General features: G+C 44.0%; 2 protein-coding genes across 3 annotated transcripts in view; both read right to left on the minus strand.

The window, feature by feature from the left end:
• The window catches only part of LOC145516245 (glutathione S-transferase A4-like), a 25143-nt gene extending 17773 nt beyond the window's left edge, over positions 1 to 7370 (minus strand). Inside the window, exon 1 of the mRNA XM_081517384.1 lies at positions 7269 to 7370. The gene's annotated coding sequence lies outside the window, so the exon portion shown is untranslated. The remainder of the gene's footprint in view (positions 1 to 7268) is intronic.
• LOC145516242 (glutathione S-transferase A4) lies at positions 7269 to 22386 on the minus strand. Of its 2 annotated transcripts, XM_081517382.1 has the most exons (8): positions 22332 to 22386; positions 21271 to 21375; positions 15828 to 15879; positions 14149 to 14281; positions 13162 to 13303; positions 11035 to 11166; positions 9371 to 9508; positions 7269 to 7379 (listed from the first exon to the last, which is right to left on the minus strand). In XM_081517382.1, exons 2-7 carry the CDS (start codon positions 21355 to 21357, stop codon positions 9386 to 9388), a joined length of 669 nt encoding a protein of 222 aa, XP_081373508.1. In that variant the 5' UTR covers positions 21358 to 21375; positions 22332 to 22386; the 3' UTR covers positions 7269 to 7379; positions 9371 to 9385. The 2 variants fall into 2 exon arrangements, with proteins under 2 accessions (XP_081373508.1, XP_081373507.1); XM_081517381.1 differs by lacking the exon at positions 7269 to 7379 and having other exon boundaries at positions 8902 to 9508.
• Between the last annotated feature and the right edge of the window lie 2379 nt (positions 22387 to 24765).

The raw sequence follows: 24765 nt of genomic DNA on the forward strand, positions 1-24765 counted from the left end.
AGATTTCAGCTCCTCTTCTCACTTGAGTAGGTTTTTTAAACCTCTCTCAGCTACAGTTTCCTCATAGTCCCTAAATCATTTGGTTAGTGGTAGAAATGTGATAAAGTGTACAAACCGCCGAACATAGTAAGGACTCAAAATATGGCACATGCGCGCGCACGCACACACACATCTATATCTCCAGATTGTAGCAACAGTCACATGTGAGGAAAAAAAAAAGCAGTGGAAGTGGAAGGCATTCTTTAGGAGTGTATTTGTTGTTGTTTTCCACTTTGTTTCTTTGGCTGTGTGGCATGTGGGATCTTAGTTCCCTGACTAAGGACTGAACCATGCCCCCCGCTGTGGAAACACAGAGACCAGGGAAGTTCCTAGAAGTGTGATTTTGGACCAACAGCATCAGCTTTGTCTAGGAACTTGTTAGAAATGCAGAATCTCAGTTCCTGGGCCAGATTACTGAATCAGAGGCTGCATTTTTCACAAGACCCCCTCAGGGGATTAATTTGTACATAGGAAGACCCTGGAGAAATTGCGGATTTGGTTCCAGACCACGGCAATAAAGTAAATATTGGAATAAAGTGAGTCACAGTTTTTCTTTTTTGGTTTCCCAGTGCATATAAAAGTTATGTTCATACTATACTGTATTTTTTTTTAACTGTGCTATAGCATTATGTCTAAAGAAAGTGTACATATCTTACTTAGAAAATACTTTATTGCTAAAAAATCCTTGCCATCACCTGAACTTTCATCAAGTCATAATATTCTTGCAATAGTAACATCAAAGATCACTCATCAGCATAACAAATTAATAATAATGAAAAAATTTGAAATATCATGATATTTACCAAAATGGGACACTGAGACACAAGGTGAACAAATGCTAATTGGAAAAATGATACTGACAAACTTGCTTGAAGCAGGGTTGTCACAAAACTACTATTTGTGAAAAAAATAAATAAAACAAAGAAACAGTGCAATATCTGCAGAGCACAATAAAACAAGACGTGCCTGTACTAAAATTAAGCTTGAGAAGCCCTGTCTAGAGTTAAAGCCCAACTAAACTATACCTGGGGCTCAGGGTGTGGCCCCAGGTTCTGCCAGGGTTTGTTGAACAGGCACGAAATGCAGAATCTGATGTTTAAAAAATAGGCTGAGCAAATGGTGATGTGCAGGAGGGTGTGGGGCCAGAACAGAGAAAGGGAAGGGGAAAGGGAATCAGGGGGAATTCTAAGTCCATTTCCTGTGTTGAATCATTTACACTGACCCCCTTTAAAGAGAGGAATTCCTAGGATGCAAGGCCTCTTCCAATCTCCAAGATTAACCAAGTACCAGGTGTGTAGGTTCAAGCCTTGGACAGATCTGGAAAAACAGATGTCAGTTTCCTCAACTGTAAAATGAGGAGTTGGTTCAGAGTTCAATCATCTTCCTCTTCTCAGCTTTAACAGTCTTTCTGATCTTACTGCTTTCCCCCTATATTCATTCACCCTGTGCTCCTATCGGCTGAACATACATGTTGGGAAATCAGCCAGTCTTTGGGGGGTAGGGGTGGATGTGAAATTCTGCTGATAATGTTAACAGTTGTTCTGGATAATTTAGGCATATCAACACACATTTTCCTTGATTTCAATTAGGTGAAAAGCAGGCTTTTATTGAATTTTCCAGATAATGAAAGTTTTATGAGATTAACTAAAGAAGTTGCCAGTTTTAGCAGATGTTTTGGGCCAGAATACAAGAGGCAGATTTTAAATCTATTATCACTAGAAATATCCTTGACATTTGTTCTGCTTCTCTAGTGGATCAGAACTGTCTGCCTTCATGACAAAGCAGGGCAGCACGTGGGATCTTAGTTTCCCAGCCAGGGATCGAATCTGTGCCCCTGCACTGGGAGCACAGTCTTGAACACGGGACCCCCAGGGAAGTCCCTGGATCTGACACCTTAATTAGTTGGATTTGACATGCTATCAGAGGGAAAGTCTCCTACATGAAACCCCAACTCCTGCCCCACCCTCACCAAAAGAGCTGCGCTAGTGTTTATATGACAGTTTAAAGACACAAACAGCTGAACCCTGTTCCTGGGTGGGGCAGGAGTGGGGATTACTTATAGGATGATGAGGGAGGTAATTTTGTTCCAAGTTCCCATGCTAAGCATCTTCTCCAGAGAACCCTATATTGCAGTTACAGAAATGAAATTTCCTTTGCATTCAAGTCTAACAGATTGATTCATGTTGGTCTATCCCCGTAAAGCTAACAAACTTACTTAAATGAAAAGTATAGTTGAGCTGAGGAGACTTTCATCCCAGGCTCCTTGGAGAATAAACAAAGTGAACCACTACATGGCCCACTGCTGTTAAAAGACAGGAGCAAATTCTGAAAAATTCTGTGTCAGGTTTTGACTTACAGACTCCTGCTTTCAACTTGGCGCCATCCCCCTGAGGAGGCAAGATCCGAGGGGAAGATCCCAGTGTCAGATCATTTGAACTGAATCTTCCAAGCATACAAGGGACACAGGAGGTTGAGTTTACCTGTTAGGCACCTGGCACAGAGTGAGTGATTTCTGTGTTCTTTCCAGCTGTGTTCAAAACAATGCGATTTGGCCAAGGAGGAAAAAATGTAATGGCTCAAAAATTAATAAACGTTTAAGTTCCACCAAGGGCGTTATGTCCACCAATCAACTGAAACACCACTTGACTCTTACATACTTATTTCTGAAATTACACTTAATATGTAACAGTTTTGAGGGCATCTGAACGTCTGACATTATGCACATTTCATGCACCGAAATCAAAGTCTTCAAAGGCCTTATTTACATGTACAATTGCTATTTCATTTCCATTTGTGTATCTACTCTGCAGAAAAAAATACCCATTCCTTTTGTTTGATATAGGCAAGTTTAGAAATAGTCATTACTGTAGAGGAGAGAATGGAACAGCATTTTAAATCAATTATACGTCAACAAAAATAAAAGGAAATAATAGTCATTAAATTAACCATAAAATTAAAAAAAATTCTGACTGCAAGTGACAAATTTGGTCACAAAATAAACTATCCAACCAAGCCTAAAAAGAGCAGATAAGAACTTCACCACTAACCTTATCTCTTCCTGGCTCTTCTCTGAGGTTCCTCAGGGGGATCAAGTGAGAGTTTATAACCCTTTCCTTTCTAACTCAAAATTCTAACCCCTCAAGGGATTGGCCAATGAGCATTCCAGTTTGTACATACCTCTAGGGCTTCACTTTACATCTATTGTTTGGGTGTTTGATCAAGTTACTCAAGTAAGTGGAAAGAAAAATTCCACTGGCTCATTCAACAAGTATTTTCTGAGTACCACTGTGTGCCAGATACTGTTTTAGTCCCAGGGTCTGTAATGTTATGTATGTCAGACTCAATTCCTGCATTGGTGGTGGTGCTTACATTCTAGTTGGGGAAGACAGGCTGTATGAATATATAAGCAAATAAATGCGAGGTGTTCAAAATAATAATGCCAACAATGTATCAGATGATTATAGCTTATGGATAAAAGAAATCTATGACAACAGTGTTATAAGGGGTAGGACGGAGGAATTATAAGCAGTTATAAGGTACCTGAGAAATCTGTATGCAGGTCAAGAAGCAACAGTTAGAACTGGACATGGAACAACAGACTGGTTCCAAATCAGGAGAGGAGTACGTCAAGGCTGCATGTTGTCACCCTGCTTATTTAACTTACGTGCAGAATACATCATGAGAAATGCCAGGCTGGATGAAGCACAAGCTGGAATCAAGATTGCCGGGAGAAATATCAATAACCTCAGATATGCAGATGACACCACCCTTATGGCAGAAAGTGAAGAACTAAAGAGCCTCTTGATAAAAGTGAAAGAGGAGTGTGAAAAAGTTGGCTTATAACTCAACATTCAGAAAACAAAGATAATGGCATCTGGTCCCATCACTTCATGGCAGATAGATGGGGAAATAGTGGAAACAGTGAGAGACTTTATTTTGGGGGGGCTCCAAAATCACTGCAGATGGTGATTGCAGCCATGAAGTTAAAAGACGCTTGCTCCTTGGAAGAAAAGTTATGACCAACCTATACAGCATATTAAAAAGCAGAGACATTACTTTGTCAACAAAGGTCCATCTAGTCAAGGCTATGGTTTTTTTCAGTAGTCATGTGTGGATGTGAGAGTTGGACTGTAAAGAAAGCTGAGTGCCAAAAAATTGATGTTTTTGAACTGTGCTGTTGGAGAAGACTCTTGAGAGTCCCTTGGACTGCAAGGAGATCCAATCAGTCCATCCTAAAGGAATTCAGTCCTGAATAATCATTGGAAGGACTGATGTTGAAGTGGAAACTCCAATACTTTGGCCACCTGATGTGAAGAGCTGACTCATTTGAAAAGACCCTGATGCTGGGAAAGATTGAAGGTGGAAGGAGAAGGGGACGACAGAGGATGAGATGGTCGGATGGCATCACTGACTCGACAGATATGAGTTTGAGCAAGCTCCAGGAGTTGGTGATCGATGGGGAAGCCTGGCGTGCTGCAGTCCATGGGGTCGCAAAGAGTCAGACACAACTGAGCGACTGAACTCAACTAATAAGGTACCTGCATCACCTGTGAAGTGATATAGTGTTATTGGAAGCAGCTTTAGCATTGTTGTATATAAATACTACAAATTTCAGAACAACTACTAAAACTAAAAAAATACAAACTATAATTGACATGCTAAGAAAAGAGAAAAAATGGAATTATATAACATGCTCAATTAAAACCAGAGAAGGCAGAAAAAGAGTGGAAGACAAAGCAAAAACAGTTGGGGACGAAGAACCAAGGCAACAAATAGAAAAGAGTCACACAAAAAAGAAAAGAGTAGAGATAATGCAACCACATCAATAATCACTTTAAATGTGAATTGTTGTGGTCTGTGCGCAAGTTGGAAAAGAATCTCCAGACACGAGGCAGAATGAGAGGAGTACAGAGTTTATTAAAGCAGGAGACACTGTTAGAACAGCGAGCTGGCTCAAGGAAGAGCTGACTCCTTTCATGGATTAGTAGCCAATTTTTATAGTCTCAAGACAAAACTCCTGCTGGAAGGGTGGCATTAGGTGATTAGTTAGGGTGCTATAGGGTGGGTAACCAGGTGAGTATTTTTCCTTAATATGGGGTCAGGGAGCTGGCCAGTTTAGATCAGGGAGGCTCGTGGCAATGGTTACTGTGGGACTTGGTCAGTTTGGAGATGACCTCGGTGCAGGACACCACCTCTGTGGCCTCCATATAAGGCTTTACACCTGTGACCGTGGTACAGAGCTCCATATGAATGTTGTAAACATTCATGAGTGGATTTTAAAACAATACCCTAGTTTTGGTTTTCCACAAGAAACCCACTTTAAAGACACAGATTGATTAAACGGAGAAATTGATGGTGGGTGTCCAGTGCTTTGAAGAAAATAAAATAGGATGACAAGAAAGAAACATGGGATGTGGAGTTGGGACACAGAGTTCATGATCAGAAGATTCCCTTAGTGGGAATGTTGAAGCTGATAGAACAAGGAGCCTGCCACGGAATCTTCTGGGCAGACAATTTGGGTTAAAGGAATAAAATGCACATACAACAAAGAGGGAACACCAGCAAGTACGAGAGCCTGGGCTGGTGGCCGTTTGCTTCAGACCCTGCCCCCTGGAATTCACCGTCTGCTGTTCCGTCCACAGGCCCTTCCATACCCGCCCTCCTCAGGGACCCGGGCATGAGTGTCAGGTGTTCCTTTGGGCACCCAGTCTGCCAAAGCCCCACTATGCAGCTTCTGTTGGGTCCTGGGCTCATTAGGCGTTGCACCTCCTTCTCTGACAGACACCAGAACCCCACACCGTTCAGCTCCCCCTTTTGTCCCAGTGGACACTGGAGCCCCCACAACTGCCCTGTTTATCTGTGGGGTGCCCTTTCACCCCATTGGCTCAGCTGCTGTGGGGTCTAGTCCGTGAGCCTCATGGGTCCCTTCTGTCCTGTCTCCCTGCCTCACAGGTCTGATTCCTTCCTGAACACAGCATGCTGATGTCTTTGAGGACAACCATCCACTGCCTGACCTCCTGGCTCTTTTACCAGAGTCTGGTGGCTCATGAAGATGGGCCATGGTGGAGGTTGTTGAGACTAAAAGGTCTGGACCCCCCAAAAAAGGTTGTGACAAGGCCAGGAAACTGCACCTGTGCAGGATGGGGTAGGGGGAGCTTGTTTCCAACAAGGGAAGTGAACTGAATGATTTAAGGTCGTGTAACCCTGAGCAGAGCGATGTGGGAACCTGTCGTCCCTGGAGGCAACTTGGCCTTCGTCTTTATTTTCGCTAATCCTCCAATTCAGCGCAGACCCAACTTCCTCATAGGAGAAGGCAATGGCACCCCACTCCAGTACTCTTGCCTGGAAAATCCCATGGACGGAGGAGCCTGGTGGGCTGCAGTCCATGGGGTCGCTAAGAGTTGGACACGACTGAGCGACTTCACTTTCACTTTTCACTTTCATGCATTAGAGAAGGAAATGGCAACCCACTCCAGTGTTCTTGCCTGGAGAATCCCAGGGACGGCGGAGCCTGGTGGGCTGCTGTCTATGGGGTTGCACAGAGTCGGACATGACTGAAGTGACTTAGCAGTAGCAGCAACTTCCTCACCGGTTGTCTTCTCCAAGAGCCAGCCTTGAGGGCCCCCTTGTGTCTGAGAAAATTAAAACCCCCAAAGCACTGCTTGCGCAATGGCTTCTGGTCTGCTCGAATAAAATTATCAGGCCATGGCCCTGGGTATTGAAATCCCACCCAGTCATATAACAGCTCCCATTTCCTGCTGTCCTACATAACTCAACGACAGAGATCCCTGGTTGTTACCAAGTCAGTGTCTGCTCCCATGTGTAAATTAATCTCCAAGTGAGGGTAAAGTGTTTGCCCTCACTGAAGCGTTGGAAGGGAGCAATCCAAGACCGCCCTTGCTCTGACACCAACTGCAGGTTCACGGTGGTGGTGGTTTAATTGTTCAGTTGTGTCCGACTCTTGTGACCGCGTGGACTGTAGCCCGCCAGGCTCCTCTGTCCATGGAATTCTCCAGGCAAGAATAATGCAGTGGGTTGCCATTTCCTACTCCAGGGGATCTTCCTGACCCAGGGATCACACCCACGTCTCTTACTTCTCCTGCACTGGCAGGTGGGTTCTTTACCACTAGCGCCACCTGGTAAGCCCACGAAGTGTCCCCCAAATGGCCTCATGCCTGAACAGTCTGCTGGAAGGACGCACAGAACTCACAGAAAACGGTCATACTCACAGCAATGGTTTACTACAGGGAGAGGACACAGATGAAAATCGGTCAAGGGAAGAGATGCACAGGACTGAGTCTAGGAGGGTTCCAGGCTCGGAGTGTCCAGATGTCCTCATTCTGCAGAACCGGAAGTCCAGGGTTTTACTGGAGCTCCATCACGTGGGTATGACTGACCACTCACATGGCTGATCTGTCTCCAGCCCCCTCCAGAGTGGGGCTGACACCACATGACCCAGAGCCCCGCCCTACATCGCATGGTTGCTGTGGCTCAAAGCCTATGCCTGAAATCATATAGCCGTTGTTATCTACCTGGCCCAGGGCCCCTGGCAAACAAGATACTCCTATCAGGCGTGTCTCCAAATAGTAAATGGTAAGAGAGATTCCAAGGCTTAGAGATCAGCTTCCGGAAGCCAAGGCCAGACCTGTATGTGGGGAAGGTGATTCTTTCTGCATCCCCACCCCCACCCCCATTCACTTTCTTCTTTTTGTTCCTTTGCTCCTAGGAGGCTGGTGGGAGCATCAGCCTGGACACCAGTGCTCCCCGGGCCTGCCTGGTGATGCACCTGCTGCCAGCCCTTGCTCCTTCAGCAGTTCTAAGTATCTGAGTGATGACTGAATGTTCAAATTGTGAAAATGTGAAGGCAGAAAACCATCTTCACATCTGTGTTGGATTTTCCTCTAATAAAACTCCAGGGGGCTTGCATTGATTGTGACAGGCATGAAGGGTCACCTCGGGACTGTTTTTTCACATCTGGGCAGAAATCCCTCTTGCAGTAAGAAATGAATGTGTTTTCTTTATGAGACACGGATCAAACACTTGCCTTTCTCCAGTTTTTAAATTCCCAAGTATTAGCTACTCTCGAGTGGCAATTTTTTCTTTTCTAAAATTACTTCTGCTATTGACGCATCTATCTTGCCTACTGCGTGGTGACTTTTTTCTAAAGCAGGGCTCTGTTTTAGGGTTCTGCCTCCTGGCACCCTGCCTGGCACATAACAGGAGCTCAATTAATATTTAAGATGCAAGTCAGCACATGTTTAAACCAGTACTAATAAGTCATACTTTTAGTTCTTAAGTGCAAAAAAACTAGAAGCCTCTAAATAACCATTTGGGTAGTAACAGGATAAAAGTTATATATATTCATATTTTCTTACACTTATGTCAAATATAACTGGAAGGATATACAAATGATAATGATGTTTGCCTGCAGGGAGCAGAACTGAAAAGAACTGGGAGGCAGGGCTGAAAACACCTCCAACTATATAAGTTTATTTATTTCTGGCTGTGCTGGGTCTTTGTTGCTGTGCACAGGATTTCTCTAGTTGCAGTGAGCAGGGGCTACTCTCTAGTTGCAGTATGTGAGCTTCTCACTGAGGTGGCTTCTCTTGTTGTGAAGCACGGGCTCTAGAGCACATGGGCTTCAGTAGTTGTGGTGCGTGGGCTTAGCTGTTCCATGGCATGTGGGATTTTAGGTCCGGGACCAGGGATCAAACCTGTGTCCCCTGCATTGGTAGGCAGATTCTTAACCACTGGGCCACCAGGGAAGTCCTTGGATAGCCTTTTGTACATTTTTTATTTTTGAACCATGTGAATGCATTATATATTCCAAACAATGTAACTTAAAAATTCTAGCAGCAGGGCAATGGTTTGTAAATCCTTTATTTTAGTGAATATCAAAGGCATTCATCACTACCACAAATCTATTATAGCTCAGAGGAGAGTTACTCACTATCTAGTAAACTCCATTGTTATTAGACACTAAAAACAGGAAGAGACTGGAGGGGGTTGAGAATGGGATAAGGAGAGGACAAAAGCTCAGGGGACAGATGATACAAGGTCCTACCCATCCTTGTTACCAGGAAATGAATAGACAGAGCAGATCTAACTTAAAAGCTGACCTCTCCACAATTTTTTCAGAAGAGGTCCCGTAACAATCACTTACTGGACATTAAAAAAAAAAGGTCGATGTTTCTCAAAGAGATATCAGGACATGAAAGACCAACTTAGAAACAATATACACAGCACCACAACAGAGCTGGATCACGGCAGCCTGGCTTCAATTAAGACACTACTGTGGACACAGCAATCTCCAGGGGCAGTGCTCACTCACAGCTGTACTGCTGTCCTATGGCATGAAGATGTTGTACACGGTTCTCACGTAGATGTCATCCGGGGGAGGCTTCTTCTTGCTGCCAGGTTCAAGGAACTTCTTAATTGTAGGGATGTTACTGATTTTCACTGTGTACTCCTGAAAAGAGAAAACGCAAAAGTTCAAGGCTAAAAGCAAAGGTATTTGTTTCTATGAAAATTGAACTTGAACTTGAAAGTTGCTCAGTCATGTTCGACTCTTTGCGACCCCATGGACTATAGAGTCCATGGAATTCTCCAGGCCAGAACACTGGATTGGGTAGCTGTCCCCTTCTCCAGGGGATCTTCCCAACCCAGGTGTCAAACCCAGGTCTCCCACACTGTAGGTGGATTCTTTACCAGCTGAGCCTTTCTATGAAAATACAGTGCTGCAAAATGGCCCATCAAAATGTCTGCAATAAATATTTGTTACAGGGATCCAAGCAGAGCCATAATCCAACATCTGTTGAGGAGCTGATCTGTTGGTATGATTATTTACAACCTCTGCCACAGTGGCTGGGATCTAGACTAGGCTTTATGCAAATCCACACCACGATGTCAACTCTTTTCAGAGACAGCAAAATAAAAAAGATACTTAGAATGGGATTATACTTGCTTAAAGAGAAAAAGAAGAAGGACCAAAAAAACATGAGAAGTACCTCAAATGTATTGATCTAATAAAAAGTTTAAATAAAAATACTTCTAAAATTCATCAGATAATACAAGGTACATTTTAAGGTTCATCTTCCTTGGACATTTTTACTCCTATTAACAAATGAATTCTCTTTCCAGCTATGTGTGGAAGATGGCCAGTTGCATTTTTGTAGCCTAGGGTTCAGATACCAGATATTCACGTAAACTGCAATGGAAGAAAAAAAATCTCATTTTTCATTCATAGAGTCAAAGCTTACCAATTTTCAGTAATTGAGAGGAAAAATCCATTTGATCTGGTGAAAATTCTAAATTATATGAGAACTAAACATCCATTGTCTATAATTATTCTAATAAAATCTTTCAAAATAAAGAGGTCATTTATTTAAAAAGCTACTATTTACTAAATGTCTCCTGTGTACAAAGCACAGCCTTAATTAAGCATGTGTACAAACATTATACAGAAGCATTCACACATATGTCACTAATATTAACAAAAACTCTAGTATGGAATTTGTTCCAAGAATGTATTCTTGCAGCAAAACCAAGAGACAACTTCTTTCACGTGTAAACAACTGCTCAGCTCTAAGGGTTCAGGAACCAGGAAACCAATTTCAAGTCCGTACATTCATTTCATTTTAGTAACTAGAATCTAGCTTCCCCAGCGGCTCAGTGGTAAAGAACCTGCCTGCCAATGCAGGAGAAGCAGGTTTGATCCTTGGATTTGGAAGATCCCCTGGAGAAGGAAAGGAAATGGCAACCCACTCCAGTATCCTTGCCTGGGAAATCCCATGGACAGAGGAACCTGGCAGGGTAGAGTTTATGGGGTCACAAAACAGTTGGACACAACTTAGAGATTCCACAACAACAATACCACCATAACGAGAACCAAAAAAATTACATACACACACACAAACACAGAGCCAGTCAATCAACAGACATGGAAGGAAGGCCTAGGAGTTGTGGGCCAATCTCCTAAAACATTATCTTATTTACCTGGAGGTGAGGGAAGGCAGACAGGATATTAGGAATTTTCTCTTCTAGAGCCAAAATGGTCTGGAGTAGAATTATGTCTGCAAGACTCAGCTGATTACCAACAAGAAACCTTTGTCCATGACCCCGTAAAACCTGCAGGGTATAAATGTTTTATGTTGGTTACCATACTCGACATGGAGAAACTAATAAAGCTATGCAATCATTGCAGCATCTGAGAAGAGCTGAAACCATGGCCGTTTTCTTGTATTTTTTTATAAATAACATCAACTAAGAGGAAGTTCCCTGAGAGAGAATGAGCAAAAATGGTGTAGAAATGACAACATCCATAGCTTTATAACAGAATGAGACCCTGAAAAGCAGAAGGAAGTATTAATTCTGGATTTAGTATCTGGTGCTTTAAAAGGATACAGCTATTCCATAAATATGTCTACAGAAAAGAATTAGTCCTGATGCATTCAGGAGATGGTGGGAAGGATGTAAGAAGTAAGCCATTGGTCCTGTCCAAGGAGTCTAATCTCATTTCCCCTGTGTTTCTACGACTGTCAGGACTCACAGTCATAAACCAGACATGACAGTAAAAAAAGCAGGCTTCCTTTAACATCTTCTAAGATCTCCTGGAGAATGGCTGCCTACTCCATTCCCTGGAGAACCCCATGGATAGAGGCTACAGTCCGTGGAGTCGAAAGAGTCGGACACAATGGAGTGACTAACACTTTCACTTCACTTTCAAAACCAAGAAAATTAAAAGAATGAGAATTCATCCTGACTCCCATATTGAGAGTAACATATAGGTGCAGAAATTCATAGGAATAGGTGGCGACCGGAAAGAAGCAAGGCACAGGGGTTCGCCAGGGGAGAACCCCTTTGCAGATATGTGTATGTGCGTGCATGTGTGTGTGTATGAGAGAGAGATGGGCTCTAAGATGATTCCAAATCAAACAGAGAGACTGGAGCTAGACTGGAGAAAGAGAATCTGGAACTATAGTTAGAGGCCAGAGTTCCAGTCCTGGCTCCCACCTTAGGCATGTCACCCAGTCTCTCTGTGGTTCTATTTCATTATGTGTAAAAAGAGGGTAACAGGACCGGTGGTCCAGTGGGTAAGAATCTGCCTGTCAGTGAAGGGGACACAAGTTTGATCCCTGGTCTGGGAAGTTTCCACATGCTGCGGAGCAACTAAGCCCTCGTGTCTCAACTACTGAAGCCCACGCACCCTAGAGCCCCTGCCTGGCAACGGGAGAAACCACCATGATGATAAGCCCACGCACCACAAATAGAGAGTAGCCCTCATTCACCGCAACCCGAGAAAGCCGGTGTGCAGCCACAAATACCCAGCGCAGCCATAAATAACTAAGTGAATAAGAGAGTAATAACTTTTAGCTCGTATGCTTGGCGGAGTTCTGACGTAGTCTGACTCACAAGGAGACAGAAGCTGGCAGTGACCCTTATCCGAGATACCTGTTCCTCCCTCACCACAGCCCATTTCTGCATCATCATATTTTACATTCACAAAGTGCCTGAGGGCAGGAGACCATGAAACCAAGGACAGAAACATTCAGAAAGTACCTCTCTTCCTTCTTATCTACTTCCACATCAATGGCCAGAGGAAATCTGCCAATTCCTGGCTTTTACTTGCTCTTGTTTTTTAACTGAGGCACTTAAAATAATCCTTCTCCGTTGAGGAAAAGAGAGGAGGAGTTGAAGCTCAGAAAAACAGATACCGTAATGAGACAAGAAAGACAACAAAAGGGAAGAGAAATAAAACAGCCATGGTTCTTCTCTTCATATCCAACTATCAAGTAGGATGCCTGATACACAAGTGTTTGTGGAATGAAAGAAGGAATGAAGGAGGTGGTTTCTGCTCTTCCGTATCCTGTACAGGGTGGCAGCTGGCGAAGCTAAGCAATGACAACGCACACATGGGTGAGCCCGTATCTTTGCCAGAGAGCATGGCAGACTCTGGAAGAGCTGGGGAGGCTCCAAGACACACTGGCTTTGTTCTGATGCAACTGTCAGCTCTCCAGGACCCAGAGTCTGGTCTAGCAGGGCTCAGCTTTTACTCTGCCTGAACAAAAGAGGGGCATTTTATGGTCTGGCGATGCTGTGTTCACAGGCTTCGCTGCCACCTACCTTTTCGAACACAGGAAAGTATCTAATTATAGCCTTCTGGGCCATGTTAGCCACTTCCTTTTGCTGATCGTCTGGTTTGAGGAAAGGATGCATGATAAGCAGTTCCAGAAGATCCAGGGTCCCCTCCACATACATGTCAATCCTTCAAAACACACACAAAAAGCATTTTCTCAGTGGCCCCTCATTGGCTCCCACAGCTAAATATCCAGAGTGCTTTTCTCTTACAGCTCAGGCTACTTAAGTATCAAGAAGCATTCATCTCCACCTGTCCCTTAACTGCAAAGATGCAAAGTCAACTCTAGTTGTAATTCAGAAAACTTCTTCAGAGAAACCCATCACAAATCTCAAAGTACCAGAGTCACGGATGTCCTCTCTCCTGGCCCCTCACTGCAGCACCCACGGTCAGTATGGGTGAAACTTTGCAATTGTAAAAATAGTGGGTACCACTTACAGAATACTTGGTGTGTACGAGGAGTGGTGCTAAATACCCTACATCTAATATTTCATCGAATCCTACAGCATTATGAGGAATATACTATTAGTATCCCCATCACACTGGAAACTCATCAGGACACTGGAGCCTAACACTTTGCCCAGGGGCATGATCCAGGAGGTGCAAAGACCAGGCTCTGAGTTCAAATTATAAGCCAGTGCACAGTATTCTGGGCCTTGAATGTCATAGCAGCTTCCAATTCCTAACACTCAGTGATAATAGATTTTCAAGGATGGTAAAAAAAATAATATCAAAGCATTTAAGGATGTTGAAACCTGCACCACATCCCAGACACAGTCTCTAATATCCAAACTCAATCCTGTCCTCTCATTTTACTCAGACTCTCTGCACTGATTTTCCAAGTGGTCTTGATGAGCTTTCTGGAGGTTTGTTCCCTGTTCGCACTAACGATACAGGACATGCAGTGGACCAGGAGGCGGTGGAGGATAGCTAATGAGCTAAGCATTGAGAACACCCCGGAGGAGCCACAGTACAGGGTTCTCTCCTTGAGGTCTTTGCCAAAGAGATGGTGCTTGTCCGCGATGTAGTGGAGGATGCTCCGGGTCTGCACCAGCTTCATCCCGTCAATTTCAACCATTGGCACTTGTTGGAACAGCAGGTGGTTACCTGGGAATGGAAGCCCGGTGTTAGAAGTGCTCTCTCTCCTTTCCCCCATCCCTCGAAAAATGCTCTGCTGAATGGGGCCACAGCCTTAGAAAATAGTGTAAAGCTCCAACTTCATTCAGGGGTGCTAATTTAGCCATAAAATAAGACTGAACACTAGCATGGACATAAAACTTTCAATTTTCACCCCAGGAAAAACACTTAGCCTCAGTGTAAAGGGTGAGGGGTAACACAGTGAAGACATCTCTTTACAGAACTGTGCTGGCCAATAAAGTACAATAAATTGAACTTTTTTGGTTTTTTGTGGCTGAGGCATGAAAGCTTGCAGGATCTTAGTTCCCTGACTAGGGACTGAACCTGGGCCCCCAATAGTTGAAAGCCTAGAATCCTAGCCACTAGGCCACCAGGGAACTCTAAATCAATCAAAAATTTTTAAAACTTAATTTTTTTTTTTTTTTTTTTGGCTGTGTCTGTGCCATCCAGCATGCAGAATCTTAGTTCCCTGAGGGGGGATTGATCCCAAGCCCCTCTGCAGTGGAAGTGCAGAGTCTTAACCACTGAGTCACCAGTGAAGTCCTAAAACTTTTGAAAAATTTAGAAGTCACTTCCTTCGTCCCCGTGGACACAAGTGCCCAGGAGTCACATACGGTTGGTGGCTCTTACAATGGTTGGTGTAGAACAAAACAGCCCATCCATGTAGAATGTCTATGACTGTGTCACTCTGTCAGTCTGATGATGAAGTCCAAGACATTGGCTGATACTAACGTACAGGCTTCCACTGCCACAGCCCACCTACTGCCAAGTTCGCAGTCACTGGTCAAAAAGTCACCCCTTACTTTCTTCAAGAAGACTGTCTCAAACACTTTACCCACACCAAACCCCAGGGAGAGTCACAAATATAGCACACAGCCCAGTCCTGGGGGGATCAAGGCAGGTTGCGGGGAGATGCGGACTCAGCACCTGCGCAGTGTCACTCATGATGGAGACATCACAGCCCTGCAGAGCTGGTCCCTCTCCAGGGATCCTTGAGTTGGGCCTCAGGACCCTGCTGATGGCAAGGAAGGAGGCTGCTTACAGGGGTCTGGGTATGGAGGGAGGGTGTGACCAGGAGTTAAAGGCAGGCCTTTCACTGCTGTCTCATCTGTTTGGTACTTATTTGAGAAAGCAGCCCAGTGTAAACGGGGACTTTTATCTGCATACGTCAAGCAGATGCCTCAGGTAATATGTAGGAGGTGGAAATTGAGGAGGGAAGGGATGAGGGAGTGGAAGAAAGAGGGGAAAAGGTAGAGGAAGGTCGAGGAGGAGAGAGAGATGGAGAAGGACTGCCCAGTGGACAGAGGGAAGGACTACTCCCCCTTTGATTGGCTTTTATAGAACTACTGAATATCAAGTGACTTTCTAGCAATTTTGGACACTGTTCCCTCTTGCTTGTCTGGTTTTAGGATACTGTTCTGGATGTTTAGTGTCAGCTGCATCTTTGTCCTTCCACTTAAATATCGGTTCTTTAAAAAAATCAGCATTATTGGCAGTAATACATGTTTATACTCACCATCCTGCAACTTCTGCAACTGTTCTTTTGTTTCTAAAAACTCTTCATCAAACTAAATTAAAAAAGACACCCCCCCAAAAAAGAAGGGAAATGTCATTACGGTTTTAGGATCGAAAATACCAAGTTAAACTGCCTGAAAAACAGACAGAAAGAACATACTCAGTACCCATATCTTGGTTTCTAAATATCCCTGGGCTCCCAGGAGTAAAAGTTGACTCTGTTATGTCAAAAAGTGAGGACATACTCAAAGACTAACAGAGATATGTCAAAGGCAAAGGCACGTGGGACCCTATCCAAGAAGGATTCCCTAGCCACATTTGGGACAATTCAAGCGACATCAGGTATAGATGGAAATACCATCAACCAAAAAAATCCCTGTGTCCATAAATGATGATTCAAAAAAAAAAAGAGAGAAAGAAAGCTCTCTTTTCCAGAATTAGCACTAATTAATGCAGAATTTTCCTAATTAATGATAAAATTAGAAAATCACCAATTTTCACCCTATAATGCAATAACTAACTCTGGTAAGGATTAAGATGCTGAAATCATTTAGTCACTGGGCATAGAATATTCATACAAAGCATCATCCTGCAAGTCACTTATTATGACAAAGAACAAATGTCTCTGCAGATGTGGGAATCCCACCATCCACCTAACCAAGTGGTCAAGCTCAGTTCCCCATTGGGGGCCACCCTGAGGCATCTCACGCTCAGTGAGGACACAGCGACACTGCAGGAACAGCATCCCAACCAATTCAACCTGGATGGAACTGCAAGGTGAAAAGTGGGCGTATCCAGAATGTGCGACACTCTGTAATATACAAATGGTCTGGACTCTTTCCAACCTACAGAACTGTTGTTTTTAAGCTCCTCCAGGATGGGCAAGGTTTGGAAGCCAGTTGGGGGAACAGACTTTCTGCTCTGTGGTCTTCATCACTTGTCTGGCTCCTGTTTCCTAGACATCCATCCACTTCCCAACTGAAAGCATGAGCCCCGCTCTCAAGGGCAAATCTTTATTTACAAGGGATTCGACTGTAGCCAGGTAAACCTCCTCTGAAAATTCTTTCGGCTATTTCGCCTCCAAGTCACATAACTGACCCTTTATTTCTCTTGACAGAAATTCATGCAAGAGATTCAATTCCTCCTTCACACATTCCTTCTCTGTTAAGTGAAGAGTATGAAAATAAAGAACAAAATGTAGATTCTGCTCTAGATGAAAAGAAACCACCAAGTGTCTAAATCTTGATTAGATCTTGGATGGCGGAGCAGTAGTTATAACTACTAAAGAGATATATTTAACAGTTATATAGACATTTGGGGGACAAGAGGCAACTTCGGAATATGGGTTGTATATAATATGTTGTAAAACTGATGTTAATTTCTTAGTTGCGACAATGATATTACAGTTATGGGGACAATTTTATTTTTTTCTTAACAGGAAGACACATGCTGATGTCTGCAACTTACTTTCAAATGATTAAGAATAAAAAAAGCAGAGACAGAAGAAGGAAGGAGGCAAACAGCAAAACGTTAACACCTGGTGAGTTTAGTTGAAAGGTATCCATTTTACTATTACAACTTTTCTGTAGGTTTTCAAGTTTCCAAACTAAAAGTTTGGGAGGAAAAGAAACACTGGAAAGTTCCTTTTCTTGTGACATATACAACACGCTCGAATACACTGATGTCCTTCTCATGCCCGCCGAGGCCCCCAGTCCCTGGATGGTTCCCAGTCGAGTCTGAGCCCTGCGCTGCCCCTCTCCTCATGTCACCCCAAGAAGGACGGAACCGGCAGCACAGACCCGGCCATTCTTTCTTCTACCTCACCTAGTTGACCAGAGGGGCATCAAGATGACGGGGTGAAGGCATGGCTTCTCCTATTCCCAGGGCCCTCCTGTGTGAGGAGAGGGTCCCAGTGCCCCTAGAGGCACTCCATCTGGGGCCCAGGAAGCAGTAGCCTCAGGGTAAGAATGTTCTGGGCGTTTGTCCAAACGCTCAGCCGGTCAGCTGTGATGCTGAGGTGTTCCCTCTGCATCATTGCTCTTTTATGACCATGATCATGTATAAAGCACACGGGAAAGCGTGTGTATGTGTCAGACCCTAGGCCCATCCCTCAGAGATTCACCTCCAGTAGCTGGGAGAGACCAGGAATGTACATCAAAAAAAAAACAAGCCTTTCCAAGCAACATGGATGGACCTAGAGATTAACCTACTAAATGAAGTAAGTCAAAGCAAACTATCATATGACATCATTTATATGCGAAATCTTGAAAAGAAAAATGCCACAAATGAACCTATTTATAAAATAGAAACAGACTTTCAGACATAGTATACAAACTTATGGTTACCAGCGTGGGGGAAGAGGGCGCAAGAGGGACATTAGGAGTTTGGGATTAGCAGATATATACTACTATAGATAAAATAGATAAACAACAAGGATCTAATGTATAGCGCAGAGAACTACATTCAGTATCTTGTAATAACCTATTTGGAAAAGAATCTCAAAAATATTTATAACTGAATCACTTTGCTGTACACCTGAAATAGTATAAATCAACTATATTTCAATAAAACTTCTTTTTAATTCCTTTCAAATGGCTCTGATTCTGGTTTTTCACTCCTGGGAACATGTAGCAAAATGCATGCTCCCTCTCACTAAACTCTCTTGTGACAAACTTTATAAAACTATTGGTCTATAAGAAGAAACTGGCGCTGGAACAGGAGAAGAGAGGGCGGGAGACGGAGGAAGGGAAAAAGCGCATGAGGCAGAGCTTGGAGGAGCTAGTGACTGTCTGGGGGCCGCCCCAGGGCTGTAAGGACAGACAGTGCGCAGTTTCTGTCCACACAATCAGCTGTCTCTGTTCCCTGACGGGGTGCTGGTCCCCCTGGGGATCCTTTGGAGAAGTGCCCCCGTCCACATCATGTACTCCCTCCCTCTCCACACACCCCCTTCTTCTGAGCGAACTGCCCAGAAGTCCTGAATGAGGAGTATGTGGCCTTCACGTCTTCTCTTTTACACTGTTCATTCCCCCTCTTCACAAGGAGGATCTGACCGGGTTTAGGGGGGTCTTTGGGCAAATGAAGCCCCAAGCAGCCAAGATGCAGCATCCAGCACACAGCAAGGTCTGAGGACTCCAACCAAGTATGAGTTGGAAGATGCTGACCCCTGGAATTAGGCCAGGCTGCCTCTCAGCAGGTGTGAGGCACCTGGTTACTGGGATGTGTGTGCTTTACACGTCAGGCTCTACCTGACATTGTGACCCTGGAAATCATGAACTCACCCAGCCGCTGTAGCCCAGCCCTCCTGACTATTTCAGATCCAATTGAACACAGATGTGGCTGAAAATATCTTTGGGCACAAACATGGGAGGGATCCCCAGTACCAACTTTGGGGCATTGCTCCTGTAAACTGTGTGGTCAGCCCTCATGAGGGAGGCCAGTCTTTCTCCTGGTTAGAGAACCTGATCAGAGGAGTGGACTTGAGACCCACACCCCATGCTGGGCTAAGTAAGTACCCTACCTGCCTGCCTGGTCCGGGGAGGTGGATCATATGACCCACGTTCCATTTTGTTTAACTTACTTAGGGTTGGGTTGCTATAACTGTAACCAAGAATCCTGACCCACAGCTGAGTAGGAAGCACAGAATGAAGCTAGGGAGGAGGGGATGGGACAAGGGCTTCCAGAATCTACACATATAAGACAACAACTGCAAGCTCAGAAGCACACAGGGCTAGACAGGTGACATAAATAAGCCGAACAGGCTCAAGTCAAGGGATCAAGAGCTGCTGCACTCTCTTCTTAACACAATTAGAGAAAGTGTTCTGAGATAATAGGGATTGGTGGAGACTACGTAAATTAGAAAGGTCCATCTGTAGGGGCTGTCCCTCTTAGAGTCAGCAACGGCTGCCCTATGAAAATGAGGCCCTAGGAGCATCAGAGTTTTCAACTTCTCAAGAGAAGTCAGAGAAGGCAATGGCATCCCACTCCAGTACTCTTGCCTGGAGAATCCCAGGGATGGAGGAGCCTGGTAGGCTGCAGTCCATGGGGTCTTGAAGAGTCGGACACGACTGAGCGACTTCACTTTCACTTTTCACTTTCATGCATTGGAGAGGGAAATGGCAACCCACTCCAGTGTTCTTGCCTGGAGAATCCCAGGGACGGGGGAGCCTGGTGGGCTGCCGTCTATGGGGTCACACAGAGTTGGACACGACTGAAGCGACTTAGCAGCAGCAGCAGCAGCAAGAGAAGTCAGAAATCAGAATCTGTATATAAAAATGGTATCAACTAACTTAGAAAACTGTAAAACGCTGTGTGGTGAGATATGATGACCGGCAAGGAAACCAAAGCCTAACCAAACCAATAAATAAAATACAAAACCCCAAACCCAACAATCTTCATTTATCACCTTTGGAGATTGGTAGGGTAATGACTCATTATTCTGAAAATTGATAGAAAGAATCAAGCATTTATCCTGCTTTTCTTATGTGAACTGTAATGTGCTTCAAGGTAATTAAGTACATAACCAGTGAACAAATATTCTTTATAAGAGAATCACAGTTAAATTTAGGTGAAATAACAGAAATAGAAAAATCACCATTTTGTAACCCCTAACAATGGTGATGATCAAGGCTGCAAAGATGGTCACTGAAAGGGTAACAGAGGAAATTTCATACTGTGGGAACAGGCTGATGTCACGGAAACACACTGATCAAACTCAGCAAGGCTGAAATCGAGACAGGCAGACGTCATGTGCCTGTGATGTCACACAAGAGAAACATGTTCACACTACCACCTTTGCTGCAGTCTGGCAGGGGAAAAAAAAAAAAAGAGAAGGAGAAAAAGGAGCCTGGATTTGATCAGACTTCTGGATCCGATCAGTAGTTTACAGGAAACAGAGAGCAGAGGGCAACAGGTTAAAATGAGAGTAAATCGACCAAATTCAGAATGAGGGGCATTCTACAAGCAGTTACCTCCACAAACGGCCCCAGGAACAACCACAGACACTTAGCATCCAGATCGTGACTACTAATACTTGTTTTATGTTTCCATCAAGAAGAAGCTCCAAGAACGGAGCAAAAACAAGACCAAAAACACTGTGGGCCAAAGCATATGGGCAGGGGCTTCAAGTCTAAAGCCACTAAAGTAAATAGGAAACAAACCTAAACCTAGAGATTTTATAGTCACTAAGTTCTGGGTGTAATTGGCAAATTGAAGGTTCATTCCTGTTTTCCTCATTATAGATATTTACTGATGGTAGATCATAAGCAAATGATTAAGGCTGAAAGTAAAAAAGAATTTCATCAACTACACTCCATTTAGAAAAAGCAAAATTCTTGAGAGGGAGGACTCTTCTGACTCACTGAAGCAGGTCTGTAATATTACTGGGAAGGACAGAGCTCAACGTTATAGGACAAATCTGTGCAGAAACACCAGTATAGCTAGGGTACCTCGACTCCGACAGCAGCTAACACCCATCGCACTGATTCCATCCGGCCTCGTCCGTTGGGATAGTGGAGCTTGGGTTTCGTGGCCATCACGGCCTTTCAGGTTTTCTGAAATACAAACGCAGCACTCCTCGCAAAAGAACAGCCTCAATTTCGCGTCCTCAGTGCAGTGTTCAGGGGCTAACTGAATATTCAGGGTTTTGACACACGAAACTGTTTGGGGGGTTCTGTGGGGTTTGGAAGAGGAGGGATTTTGTGGGGTTTTTGTTTTTTAAACTGCATTTTCCCTCAATCAATAAAAACAGGCCACCATTTTAAAACCTTGAAAAACAACCACCACCTTTGCCTTTCAAGTTGTTTCATAGCTTTTATGACTTATTCTGGATCTTAGGAAGCGGGGGGCCATTTCTTGTGAAGACATTTGGGCTAGCAGTACAGGACTTCACAGAATCAGAACATCATATACTTTGACCTTGAAAATCTGAGATTTCCCAAATTCAGCCTGTATAGGCCAGACTCCAAGGATCGCGGAGGAGACGTCCACACCCATGGAACCTCTGCAAAAATTCACTTTCACACGCATCAGATTCGAGCATCACAGCAACAGGGGGAGGAGGGGTCAATTATTACTATTGTCTGCAAGACGTGCGTCTGCCGGCAGGCCCGCGGTGGTGGTCCCGGGCTCTGCACACCCCTGCCCCGCCTGGACAGAAGCCCCCAAGCCCCTGTTGCGCCCGGCCACGGCTTGGCACCCGAGACAGGCTCCCCGCGCTCCGCGCGGCCGCTCAGTCCGCGATGGGGGACCATCAGAGCCTGCCTCCCACCCAGGGCTCTGGACTGCACAGAACAGGTTAATAAAGATACGCACGCTGAACAAGCAAGACCCCCCCACTCCAACCCAGGGGCCCCGTCTGCCCGGATAGGGACAGGGCCGCGGGAGGGAGACAGGGATAGGATAAATGCGGGGGTGATTCCAGGATGGGGAAGGAGCGTGAGAGACTCGGAACCGGGAGAAACAAGAAGAGGGGGGAAGGGGAGGTGGGAGTGACAAGAGGGAGACAGACCTGGCTCCACTCGGAGTGACCAGAACCGCACAAAGGCGCCCAGCGAGCGGTCTGCAGCCGGGGGACCCGTGGGCGGTCCGAGGCGCCCTCGGTGGGCGAGGCTGCAGAATATTTCACCAATAGAGACGGCATTATTTAGCATGCTCCACCCATCTGCAAGGCATGCTGGATAATACGCAAACAACTCCAAATCAAGCCCCTTTTAATAGTAATTTGTGCAATTTTAGGGAATAATTTTTAAGTATTAATTAGGTTTGGACTTTAGTTTAAGATATATTTTAGAGATCCAGCGTTTAGAAAACAAAGAAAAAGTCGACATATGCGTAAAGATTGAAATTTCTTCTAGTTTATATACTGCGCGCACTACTATGCTTTCTCGGATGTGAGGGCGATCTGGTTGCGACATCTGTCACCCCATTGATCGCCAGGGTTGATTCGGCTGATCTGGCTGGCTAGGCGGGTGTCCCCTTCCTCCCTCACCGCTCCATGTGCGTCCCTCCCGAAGCTGCGCGCTCGGTCGAAGAGGACGACCATCCCCGATAGAGGAGGACCGGTCTTCGGTCAAGGGTATACGAGTAGCTGCGCTCCCCTGCTAGAACCTCCAAACAAGCTCTCAAGGTCCATTTGTAGGAGAACGTAGGGTAGTCAAGCTTCCAAGACTCCAGACACATCCAAGTGAGGCGCTGCATGTGGCAGTCTGCCTTTCTTTTGACAATTTGACAATTGTCTATTAATATGTAACATCATTACACTGTGTGTGTAATGTAGAATACATACTTGTATATATTTTATTCATTTATTATTCACGTATTTTAAATTTATATATATTTAATACTCATGATTCTTCTTGAGCTTATGTAACATCATTACACTGTGTGTGTAATGTAGGATACATACTTGTATATATTTTATTCATTTATTATTCACGTATTTTAAATTTATATATATATTTAATACTCAGTGATTCTTCTTGAGCTTCTCCTTCATTTACTACACTTTCGACAAAACTGGTTTAATCCACAGGCTAACTATATATAGCACCTTCTTGGATGGGAGGACGTGGGGGCCTTGGGATAGAGGTGTCAGTGGGGCTACAACTATAACCTAGGTGGTAATTAAGCTAGAGCTTTCAAAAATATTTTAAGACTATCAAAATTATTATAGAAAAATTCACACAAATTTTAAGGTTAAAAAATATATGCCTCCAAAAGGCATATATTGTTTCCGGAGGCAGCCTTTCCTATTTCGCAGACTATAGATGTTGACTATTGTTTTCACCCAGGACGGGTTCCCGAAAATACCTAGCTTGAGAAGCCTGTGCTGCTGATCAATTATAGCAACTGCTAAGATCAGATTTTATTTTCTGTAGATTTCTCTGGCAGAAACAGGGAGAGTGACTTGGGACTGTGCAGGGTGGGGAAAGAGAAACCTGGAAATATCCGTGTGAATTACAGTATAGCACCACAAATTAGAAGAAGGTAGGTAAGAAAAGGTAAGATATTAAGGGGGTGGATGGGAGGAAGAGAAGTCTAAAATGATGCCCTCTACCTAAGCACACACACACTTTCTTTTCCATCCTCCTTGTTTACTTTTCATAACATTTATTGTCATATAATATACTATACTATATATTTATTTTGTTGCCTATCTGGAATTTTGATAGAATGTAAATTCCAACGGGTTAGGGGGTTTTCATATTTTTTAAAATGTACCTTTGTATACCCTGATCCTAGAATAATGCTTAGGGCAGAGAAGACATTCAGAGAACACTTGTGGGAAGAAAGAATGAACGATGCTTTGGTTTCTAGCTCCATAAAAATGTGGGGGACGTAATAATGAATGGGTTTGTCTTTTATTCTCACAAGCCACACACTTGTAAATGTCACTAGACCGTTGAAAGGCCAGTGGGAGGGTAGGGTTAGCAGATAAAAGCTATTACATATAGAATGGATAAACAACGAGGTCCTACTGTATAGCACAGAGAACTATATTCAATGTCTTGTGATAAACCATAAGGGAAAAGAATAGTAAATAAGAATTATGTATAACTGAAGCACTTTGGTGTATAGCAGAAATTAACGCAACACTGTGAATCAACTATACTTCAACTAAAAAAAATAAAATTCTTTTTTTTTTTTAGCATTTAAAAAAAGAGGCCAGTGACAACTCAGAAGAGAGGACTGAGACGGATTAATCTGGCAGTAAAAGAAAGTATCCAGAGAAAGTATGTAAAGTAAGAAGAAAAGCAAGCAAGAACACCTGGGCACCCCTAGAACTGGAAGTCATTTTCAAACAGGAATAATAGTATATGTTCAGTTTCATCTTTCTAATTCTGACTTAACACAGACATTACTGCTTGACATAGGTAGGCAAGCCATATTTTTCAAACCTGCTGGAGGTGGTGATCTTTATCAGTTCTTTCCAGCTCACTTTT

Source organism: Giraffa tippelskirchi, chromosome 8 (genome assembly GCF_054371585.1).
Source record: "Giraffa tippelskirchi isolate mGirTip1 chromosome 8, T2T-mGirTip1v1.2.pri, whole genome shotgun sequence".
Classification (NCBI taxonomy): Eukaryota; Metazoa; Chordata; class Mammalia; order Artiodactyla; family Giraffidae; genus Giraffa; species Giraffa tippelskirchi.

Bases quoted from the DNA above. Each gene is read 5' to 3' on its own strand.
- LOC145516242 (XM_081517382.1), bottom strand. From the start codon at position 21,357: ATGGCCACGAAACCCAAGCTCCACTATCCCAACGGACGAGGCCGGATG. The intron at 15,880-21,270 runs GTACCCTAGCTA...TTTTTAATTTAG, and splicing joins TAGCTGCTGTCGGAGTCGAG to TTTGATGAAGAGTTTTTAGA. The intron at 9,509-11,034 runs GTAAATAAGATA...TTCTCTTTTCAG, and splicing joins CTGCCTTCCCTCACCTCCAG to GAGTACACAGTGAAAATCAG.